Here is a 22,558-nt window from a genome sequence, read left to right on the forward strand (position 1 = left end):
TACTGCTCTATACGTTTTGCAAATCTCAGCTCGAACTCCCTCTCTCAACACTTTCTTAAATCAACACCCTGCTGTAATTAACCCACAGGACCCAGGAAATGTTCTCTTAGGCCACTGCCCTACCTCCTGTCATTCTAAACTGTGAGACCCTGGGGCTCAGAGCAGAGTGTTGATTATATCCAGTTTGATGAGCTCACAACAGAAATTACTGCAATCATTTTCTTGTTGTCATTATAAATGCTGAACATTTCCAGCACTCCCTGAGCTCCTGCTGCTACCAACACTAACCCAGCCCCTTGGGAGAAGCGCTGGCACTGGCACTTCGATCCCTGGCACCATTCCCAAGGGATGGCAGCAGCTCAGCGTGCCTGAGCACTTGTACAAACATCCACCTTCTGCAGCTTTGGCACTTCCATTCCCCAGGGACTGCTACATGGCCAGAAAGCCATACATGGATACCATGGCTTAGGGAAGCTCTGTTCCACAGGAGTTACTAACTACACACAAAGGAACAGGAGCACTATCCAAGGATGAGATGATGCTCCCTAAATGGAAGCTTATCATTCCATCATTCTGCAGGCTGAATCTGACACCTATCATAAACAGTCAATCCAATTTCCCAGTCTTGTCACCATTCCTTACATTCCAGAGGAGAAGAATGTTATTATTTAGGGAATGAAAAAAAACCAAACATTTTTTATTTCATAGCACAGCTTTGCAAAAAGGCGTCACACAATTAATTCTAAAAAAATAGAAGTACAGAACCACAAACTAAAATCCTGAACCAAAAATGTGGTGGCTTGGGCTTTATCAATAGCTCTATGCAAAGCTTGGCAGTTGCAGAGCAGCAAAAGGAGGAGATCTGAGGGGCAGAGAGAAGGAAGAGCTTTTCAGGAGGCAGCTGGAAGGGATGCAGAGGGGGCTCCAAGGCAATTAGCAGCTGCTTTGTAGCACTCACTGAGGTACTCACCTCCTCTGGGCAGCCTCTGCACTAGGAGGCAGATTTAGGAAAAACAACAAGTTGTTCAGTGAGCAGGGACTGGAACCTTGCTTCCCCCACACCCCCAGGCTCAGCTCCCTGCTCCCACCTTGCTGGGCACCAGCCAGGCCTGGGGCCACCTCTTCTGCATCCAGCTCTCCCCACTCAACAGTGACATCACACAGCTCACAGCAAGAGCTCAAAGATCTCCAAAGACAATTCTGCTTCTGCCAAGGTCAGTGACATCTGGCTGAAACTGGCCAGCAGATGCCACATTATTTAGGAAGGGTGAGAGAGGGCTGGACACGCAGAGAGCATGATTATATATGAGTGATGTTTTTAGAAAGCCCAGTGTACTCTCCCCTTCTAGACCATGAACAAAAGCAGTAATAAAATTAAGTGCAGAGGGACCTGGCTCCCACTTGTTTTCATCAGAAAACGGGCAGTGGTCTTTTAGAATACCATGTCTAGCCTGTGTCTGGCCCATGCACTAGTCTGAAAGAAGTGTTGAAGACTGAATCCATAATATTTATTATTTTGAAAATTGAGACCCTCATCCAATTTACAGTTTCCATTTCCATTCAAAAGCCAACACCCTGTGGAAGAAGAAAGGTGAAGATCTGTTTTGAGGAACTGAACAAGATGAGGGCTGTATAATATTGACAAAACTATGATGAAAGTTGAACTATCAACTCCAGCACACCCTGTATATTAAATACTGACTTCAAACACACAGTAGGAAATGAATGTATAACCAAAATTGTATCCAGATCTGAAGACCAGTACATCTACAGCCCAAATACCATAACACCAATTTTAATACATATATCCTTTCACAGTTAGTGCCCCCTTAACATATTTTAACATTAAAGTGAGGGTGCTAGGGCAAACAGATAACTGAAAATAATGATATGAGAAAACCAACCATAAATTAAGGTAGTACAGATTAGCTAAAAACTTACAGCTAAAGGTTCTCTAATAGAGAAATATCTGCTTTAAAAAAGCACTCCAATATTCAAATCTGTGCAAAATATTCCATGAAGGAACTTATGAGCCATTGCTGAGAAGTGAACAGCAGTGTTTTCCATTGGTACTGACACTGCTGCAAACTGACCCAAATTAAACACAAACATGAGAAAGCCATCAAGTCTGTTAAAGGCCATTTACAGCATGAAGTTGCATATCCTGCTACTCTGCTTTTTCCAGAACAGGCAGTTAAATCATCCAGGATGCTCAGAGGCCAAAGAAATGCTGGCCAAAAGGTTTGTTTAGGTTTCCAATGTGCTTGGTGATCAAACTCATTACCTATTCTGGGCTTAGTGATGTCATGGTAAAAGTTGCATGTTTATGAAACTTGATTACTATTCCCTTCATTTAAACTTAAAATGCACCAGGAACTCAGTGCAATCCCCTCCAGACATCCATCTGTAGCCACACAGCTTCCAGTGTGTTATTTGGGTCTCTTTGATCTGCCTGTGTCCTCTTGAACCTCACATGTAGAAATGACGGAGCCTTTTCCACTGTGTTGTAATAACAGATGTTTTACATTCAAGTTTCAGCAGAGCAGTCAAACAGCATTTCCAAACCTGGGAGATGGAATCAGGTTTCCTACACACTCCTCCCTGTGCAGCTGGAGACACAGTGGGAGCCCCTGGGGACTCAGGGACTGCTGCAGCCCTGCCCACCATTATGCATAAAACATCTTTGCTCTTCCTTTGCAGCCAAGACAAACCACATTGTTCTGTTGGCCTGGTCTACCCTGAACAAGTGTGTGCAGGTGAAAACCAGAGAAGGGAGCCCCCAAACATGTCTTCCTTTTGCCCACTTCATGCCCCCAGGCTGAGCCATCAGCCAGGTGACACAGGTACAGCACAGGAGCTGCTGAGCTCACAGGTTGGCAGAGTGAACCCCTCATGTTTCTCCATTTGCACAATATAAAAACCTAACAGAAATTCTTCCTTTACAGGTCCAGGGGTTCATCTTTCCTCCTGTGATAAGCTGAAGCACCAATTGAAGCAGATGGAACTGCTGCAGCTCCCAAAGTGAGCAGGGAATGCAGAATGTGATGTAACCATGCACAGCCATCCTGTCAGCCACTGCAGAGCCTGGAGCCCTGTGCCAGGGGTGTGATGGGCTGTGCCTGCCGAAATACTGCGAGGTAAGGCAAAAGCACAGGGTTGGGGGTTTCACCTGAACCTCTAAGAGTTTCTTGACAGACTGGTGATTGTCAGTACTTAGCTCTGTGGCCAGTAATAATTACATATTGTAGGTGCCCTCAAAGCACAGATTTATCTTCCTCCCCTTCTTCCCAACGTCTGCTGCAGACTGTGTGGCACCAGGGATTAGACAGAACTGCAGCTGGTCTCTCTCCTTCCTCACCCCAGGAACAAGGGCCCCCTTGGATGAGCAACACCAACATACAGCCTGCAGAACCACCAACAGCCTTTTTGTCCCAGTCACTTGTAAACCCCAAAAAGAACACTGCCAGTGCCTTAAATGGATTCCCACATTCATGTTCTTCATACCCACAGGTATGAAGAACATGACCTTTCACAGATAAAGGAACAAAAGCATTTACATTTCACAGGCTCCATCAATAACTATAAAGCTTTTATCTGTGCTGCTCATTTAGCTTCATATCCATCAGGAACATGCACCCTAACACTGCAGCTGTAACATACATCAGTGGCCCTCAGGAGATGTTAAGAGATGGCAAAAGAGTCTAAGTAAAAATGAGCGGTATATTTATTGCCTTAAAGTTCTTTAAAAACTCATTTGTAGGCAGAAATTATTTTTGCTTCTTTCAGACACACACATTAGTTTACATCTCTGTAGAATTGTCATTCTACTACAAGAGCAAGCAGGGAGTGTTTGTTTTTAGCCTTCTACCAGAAGCAGTGTAAATTCAGAGCTTGACTCTGCTAGCCAAGAACAATGTTTAGCAACTCAAATCTTCAGTGGTAATTACCATGCAATGGTAATCCTCAATTTGTGTAAATTAAGGTCTGCTATTCTCTCTTGTATCTCCAGAGGGCATTTCCAGACATTCCCACTGTTAACACAAACTTTACAGCATAATGAATTTTCAGAGTCACATACAAATAGTGCAGCTGGATCAAACACACATACTGAAAAAAATGCAAGAATGTTTTAAAATATATTCATTTAAGTGTAAAGTAAACTTATTCCTTATTATTAACCTCATTTAAATCCTTTGCTGAACTTATGTCTGTGCCTGGTTTAAACCATTTGAATAGACTCTGGTTTTCTTTTTCTTTGGGTGCCCCATGCAGAATCCCTGTTGTACTTGCAGTAAAAGTGATTTACCAATGATGAGAAAACAAAAAGGTGTCACAATAACAGAGCCAGCAGCCTATGCAATTATCAACTTACAAGGCATTTACTTTAACCTTTTTAGCCTAGAAGAACTTTAGAGTTTATAAATAATGATTTTGTGCTCCTGTAAGGGGAAAGGGAAGAAATTTTAACAACACTAACAAGGGCCAAGATGACAAGTACACCATGTACGAACTTCAAAATGTAAGGTGTGACAAGCAGTTAAAAAAAAAAGTGAAAAACAGTCAAGTCATGGATGCTGAAGGTCTCTAGTGCAGTGCAAATTGTTCTCATTCTGTTCATAACCACATTATGAGAAAGGAATCTCTGGGAGAACTGTCACCTCAGAATTGAACTTGCACTCAGTGCATTTTACAGACAAAATACATCAACAGTTATGTAAATAACCCCTCCATCATGATCAGTGATTTATAAGAAATCATCATGTATTTTAAGCTAAGTCACACAGCACCTTCTGGAACTAGACAGGAAGGCAGGAGATGCTGGCATCATGTACTAATTTCTTTTTGTGTCCTTACCACTGGATTTCCTATGGTATTACCAGACTTGGTTATAAGCCAAAACTAACACCCCTAATTTTGATTGTCATGCAAATCTGGACTGAAGCAAGCCCAGCATGTCCTGCCACCCTGTTTGCAAAAACCAACATTTTTTGCTTTAGGCTTCCAATTCATGTGACTGTAACTGTGCCAGACAGAACAGCAAACACTGCCACAGCCACAGCTCCTCACTGGGGAGGTTGCACAGAGACCATGAGGTAACTCCCAACTCCAATTTGCCTTCATAATGTCCCAAGGCAAGCAGGTAAACTCGAGTGTTTATACTTACAGCTGTTTTCTATTTACAAATAGCCCTTTGCTGCAAGTATACTAAAATAAAGAGAAATCCTCTCTAAATAAAGAGAACACAGGTATGCAGTATTTATTTGTGAGTGAGCTATCCATGAAAACCAGACTGCAAGGCAGAGTATTCTGTTGGCCATGTTCTGCAAAACTGACAGAATTTGGCAGAACTTGGTAGAAAGTGATAAGCAGCCAGTGACCTTGCACAAGTTGTAATGTTCCATGCTTCTGAGACTTTGAACGACTTGCAAACACACCACACACAATCCATGAAGTATCAACACCATCAAGGATCATCTGAAGCTGAAATGCTTACAGATAAATGCAGTTGTAGAACTATTCCCCAATACATTGCACAGAAAAGGTTTAATTGTCCCTCCAGCTGCTTCTGGCCATAACTTATGATGACTTTTTTGGGATCCAGTATGGCAAAATGAGTAGCAGACTCAGCTGCCATTGTGTCTCTAATTTAAGAGGTAATGGAGCAGTTAAATTATTCTTTTCAGAACATCCAAACTAAATTTCATCAAAAAGCATATAATGTAGCTTGTCTGATGAGGAGGTCTCATTTTCAAGTTTAGAGTCTTTAAGGGTATCAAATTCATGTGCTTCAGAAGCAATTTTTTAATGCATACTTCCAACACTAAGTCTATTGAGGACTGGCATTCCTGGTGGATTCCCGAAGTTGTTTCCATACTTTAAAGGAATGGACATTTGCTCCTCTTACAAGCACAAAATTAACATTAAAACAACTGTATCAGTCATTTCATTGCTGTCACATATAAATGCTCAGCGTTAACTATAGGTGCAAATGCAACACTTTATTGAATCACAGCAACACAATAATTCAGTATGCATTTAAAAAAAAAATCTAGTGTAAGCAGAGATTTTAGATAGATTTTTTCCAGATATAACGCTTTGATAAAAAAGTTACTCTTGTTACTGCTGTACAAGAAGTCACCCTCACTATCCAGAGCACTGTGATGCTCCAGCTGCACAAAGAATACTGCCAATTTTATCTTTTCTGCTTTGAGTTTGTCTTTCTTCAACACTATGGCCTTAATTTCTAGGAGATCACTTAATTGCGTAATTCCCAACCAATTTTCTCACTGGCAATCCATCAAGGTATTTCATACACCAGTCTGTGGGTTTTCCTTTCACACTGAGATTTAAAGACTGTAATGGACACCTGCCTCCACCACAGTCCATAATACTTCCTGGCCTGTAACAACACTAACATGGAACCTGGTACATGCCCAGAGCAAGAAAGAGTGAATTTGGTGAGCCTGGGGGAGGTAAGTTACTAATTAATCAGTTTGCTTTAGCTTTTCCTCTGCAGAGGTCTGCACAGCTCCTTGGTTAGACAATCATTTGCCTTTAACATCAGCCCTTTCCCAGGAATAACTGATCTGCCCTCTGGCCAAGCCTCTCCAAAGGACCAGAAGTCTTTACAGAATGAAGGTATTTTGTAGGAAGGATCACTCCCAGCCCCCTTTTGATCTGTTATGCTAAAAAATGAACTCATGTCTTCTGTAGACAGTTACAAATAAGTGCAAATAAGATGGGCATGGATAAATGGCAACAAGCAAATAGCAACAGTTAATTCTGAAACAACTTCAAAACCTTGATGGAAATGAACCCACAAGAAGCACTCTGGAGCCTGCAGTGAGCCCAGTGCAGAGGGGCTGTGCAGTGACACACAGAGCACAGTGAGGAGGGGCTGTGCAGTGACACACAGAGCACAGTGAGGAGGGGCTGTGCAGTGACACAGAGCAGTGAGGAGGGGCTGTACGTACCACAGTGCTGCCGTTGTGCATGTTGTGCGTGTCCTTGTGGGCGTGGGCGCAGAAGTCGATGCACGCCGTGACGCCGGAGAAGGGTCGGCCATCCTTGCAGCCCAGCCGGCAGTCAGGGCCCATGTGCTCGTTTTCCACCTGAAAGGAGAACAAACTACAGACACTGGGCACTGAGAGCGTGGGGGTGCAACCCCACCAGCCACCAACAGCTTTGTGACAGATTCCTGGCAGCCAGGCAGACTCAGTAATTGGTGCTTTCCTATAAAACATGGAACATCTGTGGCTGGGTGCCAACGAGATAATCAGGTCAGCCACAATCAAAATGTCTTGGATAGTAAAAACCTTTTATTTACAGTATTATCTCTAATCATTTCTCACATATAAAAATATGGCGCTACTTAAGCACCACAAGTAGCTTAAGCCCCTCAAGTAAAGAGCAGCAGTGTATGAAAACTTGCCAAATGCACCGGGATTCACCAGGGCTCCACCCAGAACATGCTCTGGGGCTGCTGCTCAGATTGCAACTGTTTATCAGAGCTGGATCTCACACACCCACCTGGTTCTGGAAAGCTTCTGGAGCAAGCTTCTTATAAACCGGAGCCACGTCAGTAGCTAACGTTTGCAAATTATTTTCAAGAAGTTCCTCCTGCAGGGAAAGGCAACATTCAGTGCTGCAGGTTGCTTTAAAAGAATCTCTGCCAGTTTAGAGATGTTCAATAGGTCAGCTTCTACCTCATAATTTAGGAAACTGACTTCTGTTCTGCTGCCCTTTGTCACTAACCATAAATGCCTGCTTTTGCATGACTAAACCACCAAAGCTGTTGAACAGAAATCAGCCAAATAACAATAGAGGATACCTGCTAGGTCAAAGCAACCCAGCACACAGGAACTGATTTCTGCATAATTTTCCATATGCAATCAAGGAGTGAGGTATGTTGCACACAAAAACACAGCAGTAACATCCAGAGGAGAAAAATCATATCCCAGGCTGAGTGGGGATGGAAGCCCAGGTCTTCTGTTAGTGTTTTGCTTATGGGGCCTTAGCCTTTGCTGACACATCATGTGAGAAACTCCTCATAGCATTTATCTTCAGCTCTTAGGTCTTCTCTCATACTGCAGCAGAACTTTTAACAGGAACATTTCTTAACTATTTTGTTCTTTAGAGGGGCAAAAATCAAGACTTAATGGAAATAACTACTGGATTCAGAAATAATATTGCCTTCCTTAGGCTAATCCATATAAACACAGAATTAGCCAGGTGGGCTTCTACAGTAGTGTCATATTTAAGCTCTTATTTGTAGAAACAATCCCTAAATTCTTATCCTAAGTTTTTACTTTTCCAGGAAAACCACCAACCAACTGAGAAAGCAGAGGGCAGTGATAGACTCCCAGATTTCTTTTCCTCCAAGGACCAAGCTTTGAGAGACAACTGCAGCTTCAGTTTCTTACAGTGCATAGTGGCAAAATGAAGCAAGCTGTTACTTTTTGTTTAAAAAAACCCCACTTATCATCACACACTGTAAACACCACCATAAACACCAGGAGACTTTTCTTTTTTCAATGGGGTGTTACATTACAAGATGATGCTGTATTTTTAACTTGTACTAAACCCAATTTTATCAGCTGCAAATGTCTACCACAAGGTTTTCTGAACCACACTGAAGCTAATGTATCCTTAATTATCCATCCTGCCAGAAGGATATCTACCCTAGGAACCATTCTTTCCTCAATATATTGTGGAAATATCCCTTAACCTCCTCTCATTCAGCATCAGAAACCTACAGAGAAAATGCTCCATGCACAGCATTATGGAGGGGAGAACCTGAACACACAAGGAGTGGCGAAGGACACAGAAGGAATGGGATCCCTAAAATGAAAGGACACCCAATAAATACATTTTCCTATAAACTGGAAGTTTATAAAACAAATTCCCTCTTGAGACAAGCAGAGCTGGGTTTGGCTGGAGAGCCTCAGAAAGGTGCTCAGTGAGGAGGGAAGAAGGGCAGTGTGCTGTGCTGAGGCAGAAGCCCCACCCTGGCCCTAATGAGGTTTGTGAGCACCCACAGTGCCAGGGACTCCACACAGCTCAGGGGAGACTGGGGGCTTGCACTCCTGTGCATGAGAAACACTTCACAAACTCTTTTAGAACAACAAGTCAGGAGCTGGGAGCAATATTTACCTGCAGTGAATCAAGTGACATCTATCAAGGAAGAAGGGATGTCTCACACTGTGTGTACATAGAAAGATTACTGCAGTGCAACCCCAGCAGAGAACCTGGCACTGAGTGCCCAACAGTGCCCAAAACATGTCAGCCATGCTAGGAAAGGTGTGGTACTTTCACCAGGAGATCCATAGGGAAGTGGGGTTGCACACACCTACAGTCAGAACAAAAGGCACTTTGGAGCCACCCTGAGAAGTTTCTGTTCACCAGGCAGTAGTTATTTCTTTATTTCTTCTTCAGGAAAATATTTTCAATGGAAAGTAACTAATGTGGCTGGATTTTTTTTTAGAGGTTTGTTACTTCACATAATCCACCACTGTTTTCTGTGCTGCCTCACCCTTATGGCATCACTAACACCCATAAGGAGCAATTATGGTATCATTTCACTGCACTTCATTTTAGTATATTAATTCCTTCAAAATTATTTTTAAAATTCACGCTGTCCACAGAAGAAAACCAGTTTATTCTTGGTGAGAGATGGGAGCCCAGGCTGTCAGCTGGTTCTACAGCAGTGGGAAAGCAGTGCAACCACAAGGTACAACGTTTTCTGTGCCAAGGCAAAAGGCCTGAAACCCTGAGCTGCAAGCTTGGCCCTTAGAAAAAGGCCTTCACTCACAAAGAATTAAAATTTCACACAGAGTTACACAGTGAGCTAAACAGGCATGCAGAAAAGCATTAAGAATAATTTTATGGTATATAAACACATAGTAATTATTCCACTGAATGAAATCACAGTGTTATTTATTCTAAATACTACAGTTACAAAAACTTTGTTAGGTGTAAGTCTGTGGTAAGTTACACATACACGTGGGAGAGAGAAGGGGTGGAGAACATCTAGTTCTGAAAATCATCAGAAAAGGTATTTTGAGAAAAAAAATATATCTTACTTGTTTAGGGTCATCAGTGAGAAGCCTAAATTTCCTGGGGTTTTTGCTCCTGGCAAACTTACAGCCATTGAAATACATACTCCATGAACAGCCAAATGAGAATGATGCTCCACAAGTTTCTGGGTCAAGTCCTTGACATGCACAAGTACGACTACAAAAGGAAATAGAGACATAGCAGGTCAGCTGGCAACACAGCTCTTGGGTCTGGGGTTTTTTTAGGTCAGTACTATTTTGCTATTTCTTTTATAATACAGAGCATAAAAAAGGAATTTGTAAAATTCATGGCTTAACCAGTTATTTTCTATTAAGAAAATACTCCTGTGTAGAGAGCTGACTTTTCGTCATGAAGACAGTCTCAACTTCCCCAACACCCAAATTTGGGGCAGAAACATAAAACAGTTACAGCTATATAAATACACCTATGCATTCATTTTGACTTCTCCAGTTGGCTAACATCTTCAACCAAGAAAACAGCCCTACTACTTAACATTACCCTAAATCCAATAGTTCTTCTGTTATGTGCGGCAAAACCATTAACTCCAAATTGATTTGACTTTCTGAACACAAGCATTAGATTCAGGTCCCCACGCAGCTCTCAGAGTCTGTAAAATGTGGGCTACACACGAATCAGTGCACAGGCAGCACTGCAGTTGCAACATATTCTCTAATCAATTCAACTCAATTCCTCTCAGAGGCACAGTGAGGAATATCCTAGTTTTGAGTGTTCAACCTCACCTCCACTTTACAAAGTTTCAACCCCTCCTGTTGGCAGCTCTGTTAGCACTGCTGTGTGCACAGGGCACACTGGTGGTGTTTGGGCAGCACGCCCAGAGCCAGGAGCAGCTCATGGCCTCTCCTCGCCTCAGGAATGGCACCACAACTCCCACTGAGAGCCTTTTCCCTAGGAAAGGCCGGGAGCAAAGCGTGACCCCGCAGTGACAGCTGGTTTGGGACTCTGGCTGCACGAGGTGGCCTCCTGCTCTGCCAGGAGCAGTGCAGCTCCCGGGGGACTCACTCTTCGTTGAGGGCGCAGCGGCGGCTGGTGGGACAGCCGTACTTGCGCAGGCTCTGCGTCAGCTCCTTGTACAGCGTGTCGGCCAGGAGGTGCGGGATGCCCTCCCAGGCCAGGATCAGGATCACGATCACGGCCGTCTGGCAGTGGTGCCCGGCTCGCTGACGCACCAAGCACAGCAGCTTCTCCTCGTCGCTGCTCCTCCGGATCACCTGCAAGAATCCTGGGGATTACTCTTTGCTAAGCATGGGCGCCACTCAGGAGCTGCTCTTCTCTGGGACAAACAAGGCCTGGAAAAGCAAGAAATGCTGCCCAGAGAGTGCCCATTGCAAGCAGGACTGGGACAGCAAGGCACATTCATCTCTGGTGTAGAACATGATTTTGTGCTGCTTTTTCCCTGCAGTACATATCACAGGAGAAGTAATATTTTAGGTGTTGTACACAAACAATAAAGAAGATGCATTACAAGGAAAATAACCTTTAGAAGGACAACAGATCCCCTGAGAACCTAACATTACCTTGAAAATACAACAGAAAATGTAGTGCCAAACACTCCAGAAGCAGGTACGTGAAAACACACTCCCGAAGCACACACAGGCATGTGCCAGGGCAGCTGCCAGTGTTAGAGATCAGTATCTAAGATGGTTCCCACCTTGCAAAGAAAAATTGGACGAAAATGATGAAACAGACTGTGCTCCTAGTGAGGGAAGGAATGTGATTTTTCAGAACGTATCCCTAGACTACCTATATAAAGTTCTTAGAGTGATGAAGCTTTTACTAACCTGTATGATACACAGAGCAGTCTTATTCCAGTATAGAACAATACAGTACATTACTGAATAAAACTGGGAAAAAATTATAGTCCTACTCCCACATATTTAGGTTTTTGCCACAATCTGAAACAGAGCTGCATTTAAGACCACCAAAAATGCATTAAAGCTAGGTAAGAATAGAACATAGTCTTTGAAAACAGGTTTATTTATTCATCCACTGTGTTTTACCCAGCACAGCCTGCACCAAGCCTCCAGCAAAGGTGTCAACTTTCCAGTGTGAAGCCTCAAGACCCACAGGGTTGGCTCTCTCGCAGGCAGAAGAGGCTCCACCCTCCTCAGCCCTGTCATCCACAGGCTGGGGACCCGTGTGGCTCTCTCTGTGCCCAATCCCTGCACTGCAGGCCTCTCTGCCAGCTCTGCTGCAATGCACCTGCTCCAGGCATGCAGCTGCTCAGCCAGGCTTCACCCAGCACCGCTCCACCAGCAGAGCTCCTGCAGGTAACAGACAACAGCACTGGGCATGGACCAGGAAAACAGGAAGGCAACAGTTCACTTGCTCTTTCAATAGCTCCAAATATCTGAGCATTCAGGCAGATTCCCTACTGGACTGATGTCAAATTTGCTTTGCTGCCAGATGTGCTGCTGTCATTCATATGTGACCCCTTAGCCTGATCACCTCTGAATATCCAAGTCATCTGGACTTATCAAAAGCAGGACCAAAGCACACTTGCAGTTCATCTGTAAATGAAAAGGTTTGCAACAGGTGAACAGCTGGAGAGAGCATCAGTGCAGGCTGAGCAGGAAGAAGAAGCAAGCTTAAAGGTTGTGTCAAGAGATGAAGTATGGCCCTGCTGAAGTTAATCATATACTCTTACAATCAGCCTTAATGAGAATATGAGTAAATGTCTCTGATAGACCATTCCTCAAAACGAGTCTTGGTTGTGACTCCCCAGCAGTTCAGTATGTTTTATAAAGAAAGAAAGATCATCCAGTTAATTCACATTTAGGTGAGGTTTACAGAAATCTGTTCTGGCTGATACAGGTTACTCATGTCAATGTGAGTTTTGCATTCCTCAGGCAGCAGTTCCTTCAAGCCAGAACAACTTAATTTTGTTACTCAGTGTACAATGATGCTTTTACTTTTTAAATTTTTAAAAAATATTTCTAGGCTGTAACTTCAATAGCACAGTGTGGTAATGTACAACATCAGGTTGCCCTTTTTAAGTTCTTTTATACCTTTAAACTAGAAAGAGTGCTCAGGAAAAATAACGAGTGAACACAAAGAAAATTTATTGTTTCCTTCAAATCAAGACCATACTTTTCTGGAGTTCAATGTAGCTGGAATTTGCTTCACTATGTATACAGAAGAGAATCCAATATTCTTATTGGACCCCAAAACATTTTAGAGTCCCTCACCTTTGAGACCACAAAGGCAGTGAAAGGATTTATGAGCACTGCTGTCCCTGGAGATCAGATCAGGCACTTCTCCCACCTGGTACAGGCAAAGAGGAGCCCACTCTGCACCAGAGCAGCCCCAGAGCCAGGGACAGGGCAGCCAGAGCTGGAGCTGAGCTGCTTTCCCTTGGGAACTGAGGGTTCCCTCCACATGCCACCCCTGACATCCTCACAGCAGTACTAAACTGAGTCTCTCTTGTGTAATAATAATAATAATAATAATCATAATCATCATCTTCATAAATCTGCAGCAATGCCACACTCAATGTACAGAAGAGCAGGTTTGGGCAGGACAACTGAACTCTGAAGTGTTTTCTCAGACTGGGAACAATGCAGAAATCAGCTGGCAAACCTTGTGCCCAAAGGTTTTTGGTATTACTCATGATTTCTGTGAGGTAGTTAGCAACAGTGATAAAGTAAATAATTTAGTACTTCAGTTTGTTTAATTTTGGTCCCTAATGAATTTAAAAGGCATGAGAAAGCAATCATTTGTTAAGTGGGGGAACTTAAAAGCTACGGTTTTTATTTTCCCATTCTAAAAACCTTCTCCTGCAATTGCTTTTCCACACAAGCTAACCATGACTGACTGTCTGACTCACACTGAAAAAAATAACATAATCAACAAAACAGACTTGTAACAAGTTTGTGAAGCATTATGTAACACTTAAATGCAACAAGCAATAGCAACAGCCTCAGGTTGAGCCAGGGAAGCTTTAGCTTCACAGAAGGAACTTCAAGCCTTGGCACAGGCTGCCCAGGTCAGTGGGGGAGTCCCTGGAGGAATTTTAATACATGCAGATGTCTTAAAAGGTGTTTAGTAATGTGGTTTAGTGGTGGAATTGTCAGTGCTGGGTTAATGATGAGACTCAGTGATCCTAGAGAGCTTTTCCAGCCTAAATGATTCTGTGATGCCATGGTCAGCTTCTTGGAAGTATGCAGGGCCAGATCACTCCTGAGCTCACTTCAGCAAGCACTCGATGTCATCTGTGCTAAGTATGCATGGAGACTCCCACATTAACAATGAATAATCTGTTTCAGCTGCAACACAGAACTTCAGAAAAGAACAAAACAAACTTCTCCACAAAGCTCAACTGATCCCCATTGGTCCTGCCCTGCACTCAGTAACAGGGCATGAAGCAACAAGGCTGCCCACCCCTCCCCTGTGTGCAAACAGAACCATGGCTGGGACAAAAGGAACCACTGACATGGGACACAGCCCCTTCTACAGAGCTTCCCTGGAGCACTCACAAACTGGACACACAGTACGTTAGTATCATCCTTGTCCTCGGGTGATGCTGTATCCCCAGTCCTGTGTTGTGTTTATGCTGGATATTATGTTCTGTGCCTTCAAGACTGGCTCTGAAGAGCGAAGCTGTTGTTTTGCTATCAGCCTGCTCACTCCCTTTGCAGTCAGTGGGACACAGAGACAGGGGCACTACACAGGGTAGCTTTTGCTTTTTGCTCTTGCTCCTGCTCATTAGTTAGTTTAGTTAAGCAGTCCAAATTTTCCCTGGAGTTTTTCTTTTTCCCCCTCTCTTGGAACCACTCGAGCCTGCTCCAGACTGGGACCTGGGACACACGGAGAGTTTGCACCTTGTGGCTGCAGCTGCTATCCCCAGCAACAGAGGGAGCGACAACAGAGACACCACTCCCAGGAAACATTTCTGAATTCCTCATCCTTTTCAGATCAGTGAAAGTGTTATCATCTGATACTGTTCATTTTGTGTGCTGGGGGTGTTTTGCCTGTTAAATAAACAGGTTCTTTTCACTTCTCTCCGAGGAATCCTTCCCAAACCGCTGGGGGGAAGGGGCCATGTGGGTTTGCTTTCTGGAGGGGCCCCCTTTGGAGGTTTTCTCCCAGATTTACCCTAATCCAGGACATCCTTGTAGGTTGCTAGTAGTTATTTTGACCATTTTTAACCCCAGTTTTGTCCATCCTTCCGATGCTGTAGCTGTGCACCCACCAGTACCACGTTCTGCATTCCTGCAGCTATCCAGGTGTTCTTGTTGATGTGCAGATCCAAAGGAAGGTAACAACTCAAATAATTCATTTTATCAGCTAGCCCAGAGAGTCTCAAACAGCAGAACCTGAGAATATGAGCAAGCCTTCAAGGTGAGCCACAGCTAACTGAGACACAAACACAATCAACAGCTCTTAGGGCAAGCTACACCACAGCTACATCTTTTTCTACAGCCACAAAGACCCAATTTTCTTACCAGAAAGCATAAGCCAAAAACTACAGCATATTTACTGAAGAGGTGCCTTATCCAGCAGAATTTGCTCCAGCAATTCAGCAACAAGTTATGGGATAAACAAGAGAAGTTAAGCCTTATCAAACTTTGGCATAAAAGGATAGTCAAGAAAAGAAAGGGATTCTAAAAGTTGCAGAGTACAAGAACGAGGTCAGAGCAGCAGACTGTCCAGCCATATCCTGACCCTGACTAACAACAGCTGCCTATGGATGAGTAACAAAAAAGGCACTGGGATGTGGAGATGGTTCTCAGTGAGGGCAGGCATCTTCCAGCTACCCACCCAGCAGCTCAGGGGATATGCTCTCTCCCAGCTTTTTAAGGATTTGCCTTTTCTGCATTTCTCCACTAATTTTTAAATCTATGCAGCAATTTACCACCCACCAAATTACCAGAAAAGCTTAAATACAATTATGTGCAAGAAAAAAGCATTGCCTTTTCCTCCTGCATAGCTTGCTACCTGCCAGTGCCCTCTAGTTTGATCCAGGATGAGACTGGGTAAGACACTGCTGTTCAGCTCTCCATGCCACTGGAGCCTTGAGCCCTGCTTTCCTCTCCCCTTCCTGCCCTGCCAGGCTGCCCAGCCTGCCCCTGCCTTTCCCAGTTCTGCTGGGTTTTCTGGACATGGGGGACCAGACTCGGCCAGTCTGAGGGGCCACACACTTTCTCACAGAGGCAGAACTATGGTCCATGATTTCTTTGTTCCTCCCCAATAATTCTCACCTGCTTGTTTTGTGTTTCCATCACAGATGAACAGACTGATATCTAATGAACCACTGCCTTGAGCATGAACAGTGCTCCATCACTGTGTATATGACACTACAACACTGGGGGTTTTTTTTGTCTTTATATTTATCAAGTGAGTTTTAGCTATTATTTTAATGGCCATTTGTTCTGATTGCAAGTCCATCCTGCCCTTCATGATGCCTGGCCCTCCTCTTCATTATCCTAAACAACTTTTTATCATCAGCACTTTGGCTCCCGCCTCCCACTTTTAAAAAATAATTTCTAAATGGTTTGCAATGAACAGCATCAGTGAAGTTACACTATCAATAAAACCTGCTTCAGCTCTCCAAATGCTCAAGTTCTATTCCTTGGCAGGAGCTCTAGAACAAGGAATAAGTACACTGTGAATAAAAATGTCCCGAGACATAAGCCAGTCTATCTAAATTAGCACGTACACGACTTATGAAAGCAGCTAAGAGTCAGCCTGCAGAAGCTCAGTGCAGCAGATGCTGAATTACAACATGGATGAGAAATTACTTTCCAATTACCATCACCAGAAGAGCTGTGTTAACTTTAACATGATAGAAACCAGACACCACTAGCAAAGAGCACAAAAGTTTAACTGCATTAAATACGCTCCTGTAAATCACTGGATAAACCTCCCCCAAAACATGAGAAACAACAAAAAGGTCCTTTTTAGGTATTTCTCCTCTCCATCTTGTTCCACTGCAGTATTTCCTCCAGCCCATTCTGAATTTCTTCAGTAAAATAAACTATGTCTGCTTTGCAGGGTATAAGCAATTGATTTGAAAGTGAGAACATACTAAACTGTTCCCTGTAATTGCCTGAAATAGGAAACTCATTTACAGCACTGTAAGTTGTAAATGGCTTCAAGTTTTCTAACCTGCAGATTTTGTCTCTATACAGTCTGTGTATGGAGATCCCGCAACACAGGACAAGACCCTACTAATTCCTTAACAGTTAATACTACAATTCCTTCCACCAGTGCAAGGTGCTGTCCAAACCTGCTGCTGCTCTGACAGGTGGTGCTGTGACAGACAGCAGGACAAATGGCCCAGCATGTCACAGAAGTGTCTGCCCTCCTTTTTCCTAATTGCCCCTTACACACACACTAAATCACATTAAAACCCTTTTCTTACTGGAAAATGTTACAGCCTTTTATTCTCAGCATGTCTAAGAGATATTAAAATGGAAATAAGTTCCACTTTGCTGAATTTCCTCTTCTCAGTGCTAGCAGACTACATCAAAGCAGTTGGCTCTGAACAGCTGCTGTCAATCCCATCCTGCGAGGTTCCTTAGCCATTTCTGCAGGAGTTGCACTGATGTGCAACATCTGCAATACCTTTGCAGTTGCTCCTGGCACCGGTGCTGTGGTGGTTACAGATGTGCAGACTGCAGCACACACAGGGTAAGAGATTCTTCTGCAATCCTGCCACCAGCACTGCAAAAGTGAGGACAATACCCACCTCAGCTCCCAGGGCCTTCCCCTCCTCACTCCCTCAAGCTTCACCTGCTGCCAGACTGCAGCCATGGAAAGCTGCACTTGGTTTGGTAGGGATGTTTGTTCAGAGGTCACATTGCTTTAAATAAAGCAGTGATAATATCAAAATTCTTGCTCATTAATAGTACTTAACCTTTTTTACCTTAACATAGCTTTTCTCCTTCATTTTTACTTTATTCCTTTTACTTAATGAACAAGTTTACTTTGGATGATGCTACAAACATTTCTGTCCAAAATAAACCCCTCTAATTCTGTATTTAGCCAACAGTGAAAACAGTGCCTGCACAGCTACACACACTATCATAACGTGGTACAACACTAGGGCAAGACAGTGATGCTCTAATAAACCACCATCCAAAAAAGTGAAAAAAAGCCCCACCAACGACCCTCTCTATCTGCTAAAAATAATGTCCTTTAAGACTTCTCTGGAGTACATCACCTAATCATAAAGACAGTTCCATAAATGAAATAAAACCATGAAGTACAGTAGGCTGTTTAAGGCAGAATGGAACTGCACATCCCACTTACACCTGTGTCTAGGAGACAGTCAGTCCTGCAGAATTTACTCTGAAGTCTTTTTGAAATCTATTTTAAAAACTCCCCAACCATGTTCAAATTACATGACAGCTTCACCATTCCCTACCAAGCAGGGCTGCACCAGAACTCCTGACCCCTGAACTGCCAGGCAGGAACAGAAATAACCATCACAGAGCCATTTTCCTTCAATGGATTACTAATACTAATAAGCAACTAACAAGTACTATAATAACAGTAACAATATTATTAATACTAACAGTAACAGAGAGAGCCAAAGCAGGAGTAACTTCTCCTTTTCCTCACTTTCTCAATTCCCACTTTCAATGACTTTCTCAACTCAAACCAAAGTAGCAAACTGAAAAAAAAAAATCTCTTCATCTATAGAACAGTTTATTGTTATTGAGTGTCACTCAGCACTTAACAAAATGTATTTTCATTTAGTTATAAATTCCTACCAGTTCAGTGATCTAGAACATCCTGATTATAACAGTGGTCTATCTAAGCATTACTTTAAAAACATTAGTTTTAGTGGCTAATCTAAGGTTTGCATTTGTACAGGACTGTAATGAGGATATTTATCTGTTTTATTCCACCCCTATTTTTTTAATACAGCCTACTAATAAACAGCCAACATAAAGAAAACAAGGATCTGTCAATCTATAAATAAAAAACTCAAAAAAGGCAAACAGTCCATGAGTGAAAAAGTCTAAGAAACAACTTCCAAAAGGTATAAAAACACCATAGCACTGTATTTTCAAAGAAATTAGGGCTATCACCAGTATAACAGAATCTAAAAGGTTAACAGACCATCCAACTGTTATTAAAAATCCAAAACCCACAACCAAACAAACAATAAAAAAACAGAAAAAAAAAAGCATTCAGAGAAGATAAGGCTCAGATGTTCACAAACAAGAAGTTTGGAAAGAATCCTATGTCAGAAAGCTTCACAGAGGACACCCAAGAATTTTTTCTGAAGTTAAAGCCCTGACAAAAGTGGTTAGAGGACAATTGTAAAAAATACCCACAAAACCCAAACCCCCATTCCCTAGCCCCAGAAAGCAGGAGTTTGCCAAGTTCAGATGATACCCACAAAAGAAACTCAACGGTGAAACAACTGCAGTATCAAATGTGATCTGCATTGTCTTGACTTTTAATACCTTATCACCAGAGGGACCCAGCCCTGTAAAAAGCCCCAGGAAAAAATCCCTTGATGCTGTGATCACATCAGCCTGGGGTGTCTGTGCGGGCAAGGCAGGGATCACTCAGGAATGCTGATGCAAAGGGACAGCTCAAACTTCCCAAATCACAGCTCAGCATTTCTGTGGGTCTGGTTTGGGACAGAAATGGGCTCTGAGTTGGGCATTACCATGCAGGAATGACAATCTGGCACTATGATGGAAAGAGGTGGGGAAATGCCAAATCACTGCTCTGCAACAGTGAAAAAGCAAAAACAACTGCAAGGAATTACTGGGAGTAGAGCACTGGCTGAAATCATATTGCCTGCATTTTAAATTCCAGCATGAGGGAACAGGAAGGAAAGGGAAAAGAAGACAACATTTATGAAAGGCAAGTGAACACAAAAACACTGCCTTCAGCTCCGGGAAGCACAAAGCTGTGAATTACTGCAAACCAAGTGAGTCTTCTGGGAGGCAACTGCCCTGCTCTTCCACCTTTGTGCAGTTGATCAGCCACAGAGACACAGTATTGGCAAAAAGAACCTCGGCCTGGCCTGCAGGGTTTTTGTCATTTCTTCTCCCTCATTTTTTTTCCCCCAGAGCTGGAGACTTAAAAATTGCATTGCAACTCCAAATGAAGGCAAAAGATAGCAATGATACCTTAGGTGATCCAAGTCAACATCCACTGAATTCAGGAGAAGGAGCCCACAGGAAATAGATTTAATCCAAAACCAGCAAGACCCAAATCTCAACCCCCTCTGAGGTCAGCACTGATGTGCCTTTGGCTTCAGTGCTGCAGGATGATGCCTACAGTGAGCTACTCATGAACCACTCACAAATTCATCAACCCTTTCATATAAATTGAGGTGATTGTAATTTACCATTACCCAGAGCAGGAGAAAACCAAACCACAACACATCTGTTACCAGCTGAAGCTCTTGATCAAACAGTGGGACCAGTGAGTCCAGTCACTGGCTGGTTCTAGGGATGCACAGTAACACAAAGCCTTCCATTACACAAACAGGCTACTCAGAGTGACAGGCAGTCATTTCAGTGCTTTCTTTTCTTGAACATACTACACAACAGCATGATGAGTTGGACAAAGCAAAAGAAATCCAAACATAAAAGAAGGAAGCATCCATCTACCCCAGCAGGTGTCCCAGGATGGTAAGTTATTTGCTGACCACACACCTGTTACCTACACAGATATCCATCCACACATTAGGAATCTGTGGCAAAACATGAATTCTGTTTTGACAAACGAGACAACACAATTTGATGTGGAAAAGAAAAAGCCCAAAGGTCAAGCAATGTTGTTGCTGCCTCATGCAGTGAAAACAATCACAAGCTCATCTCCCCAGTTTATGTGGGTGTCAGTCTGATACCTACACATAGAACAGGCACAGTTTCCAACCCTGGGCAATATGTACTGAAAATGTTTAACTAATAGGAGAATTCTTGTTCATATCCAGAGGGGCAAAGTATCAACCTAAAATATAATACACGAAAAAAATACAGAAGAGATGCTTAGTGAAAGAAGTGATTCTGCAAATTTATGGCAATCTGAAATCTAAGAAAGGAGCCTGTCCCAGAAGATGTTTAACACACCAGGTGCATCTTGGGAGTCACTGAAGAGAAAATAACTTAGAAGAAAATCAGTATTATGGAAAACAGTCATTAACAGAAGAATGTATGGACACAGGTATTTCAGAAAGCCTCCTTCAATACGTTTCTAATAAATCAAAAAGATTAAATCATCTAGTGGAAATAGGGAAAAATAATTGGGAAAAATAGTTTAATGTGATCAAGAGGTAAGTTCCATTCTTCTATCCTGTTTGCTTCAGCAGGGCTTCATCCCAGTGTTCTTAGCAGTGAGTCCCTGGGGAGCCCTAAGGGCAAGAGCAGAAATGAGTCTGCTCCAAAGGAAACTGGAAATGAGTAAGTGAAAGTCCCTGTGCAGCTCCAGAGCTCTTGGCTACAGGTATGAAAGAGCACAGCAAACCTTTTCCAGACACTTTCAATCAAATCTCACCATCCAGTTTCTTTGGCTATAGCCAAAACCCAAATGTGCTCCATAAAAGTAACAGAAGTAGCACTATCCATGAAAAATTAATGCAACACATTAAAACATCAACCCAAAATATTCATCTTATACAGGATGAATCAGTTCTACAGGTGTCAGGGATTCCCTTCCCTCTCTTGTACTGAACAGTCGCACAGCAACAGCAGACTTGGAAAAACATTCTTCCCCTTTAGGTGTAAACCCCCACAACAGAAAGTCACTGATCCCTAGAACTTCAGTTGAATGAACATTAAAGCTGTGTCTCACAAACCTTTTACACACAAAAAGGTGAAAATTTAACTGGAGAGCAGATCCCATAGCTTAAAGCAGCCCTCTCCACAGGTACCCCAGGGCTTTCTGCCTGTCACACTGAACAGTCCTGTGGGACACTGCCAGCCATGCTCAGAGACCATTGCACCATAAATGCTGCATGCTCAGAGACCATTGCACCATAAATGCTGCCATTCCTGCCTCACACAAAACACAGTAAGCTGATACTGGCAACAGAAAAATCAAGGTTAACAGTTAGCTTTAAATGCCTTCTTCCTTTTAGCTGCCCACAACTGTTTCTATGGCACAATTTTTAGCTCTGGTCCTCAGTTAAAACTAAGTGTTTTACTTAGCTGAAGCACTGAGAAAAGTATTTCCATTCTTTTTAGGTCAGTTGCTTATGAAATTAATTTTTTTTTTTCTTGGATACTGGATTTGGTATTAAACTTTATCTGAAGCACAAGCACATATGTGAATCCCTTCTGAAAAACAGTTTATGTATTAAGTATAAGAAACACATTTTGACTGTTCCAAGCACAAGCAGTAAATGTTTAACATGCAAATTCACTCACATACAATATGTAATAACCTTATTTTGGCATGTAGTTACAAACACTACCCTACCAACTGTAGTTACCTTCACAGTTTTTTCAATCAAGTCTGAAATTCCTAAATACAGTAATACATTTTTTAG

The 22,558-nt window shown here is 42.8% G+C and overlaps 1 protein-coding gene across 3 annotated transcripts in view; it reads right to left on the minus strand.

Annotated features, from left to right (window-relative positions):
* Nucleotides 1-22,558, minus strand: part of TET1 (tet methylcytosine dioxygenase 1) — a 73,121-nt gene that overhangs the window by 13,675 nt on the left and 36,888 nt on the right. For all 3 annotated transcript variants that reach the window (XM_039696216.1, XM_039696218.1, XM_039696217.1), the window contains exons 7-10: nt 11,098-11,306; nt 10,083-10,233; nt 7,531-7,620; nt 6,975-7,112 (exon numbers count right to left, since the gene is read on the minus strand). In XM_039696216.1, coding sequence (XP_039552150.1) covers nt 6,975-7,112; nt 7,531-7,620; nt 10,083-10,233; nt 11,098-11,306 — 588 coding nt within the window. The remainder of the gene's footprint in view (nt 1-6,974; nt 7,113-7,530; nt 7,621-10,082; nt 10,234-11,097; nt 11,307-22,558) is intronic.

The sequence above is a fragment of the Passer montanus genome, unplaced genomic scaffold, assembly GCF_014805655.1.
Source record: "Passer montanus isolate IOZ18808 unplaced genomic scaffold, ASM1480565v1 scaffold96, whole genome shotgun sequence".
Taxonomy (NCBI): domain Eukaryota; kingdom Metazoa; phylum Chordata; class Aves; order Passeriformes; family Passeridae; genus Passer; species Passer montanus.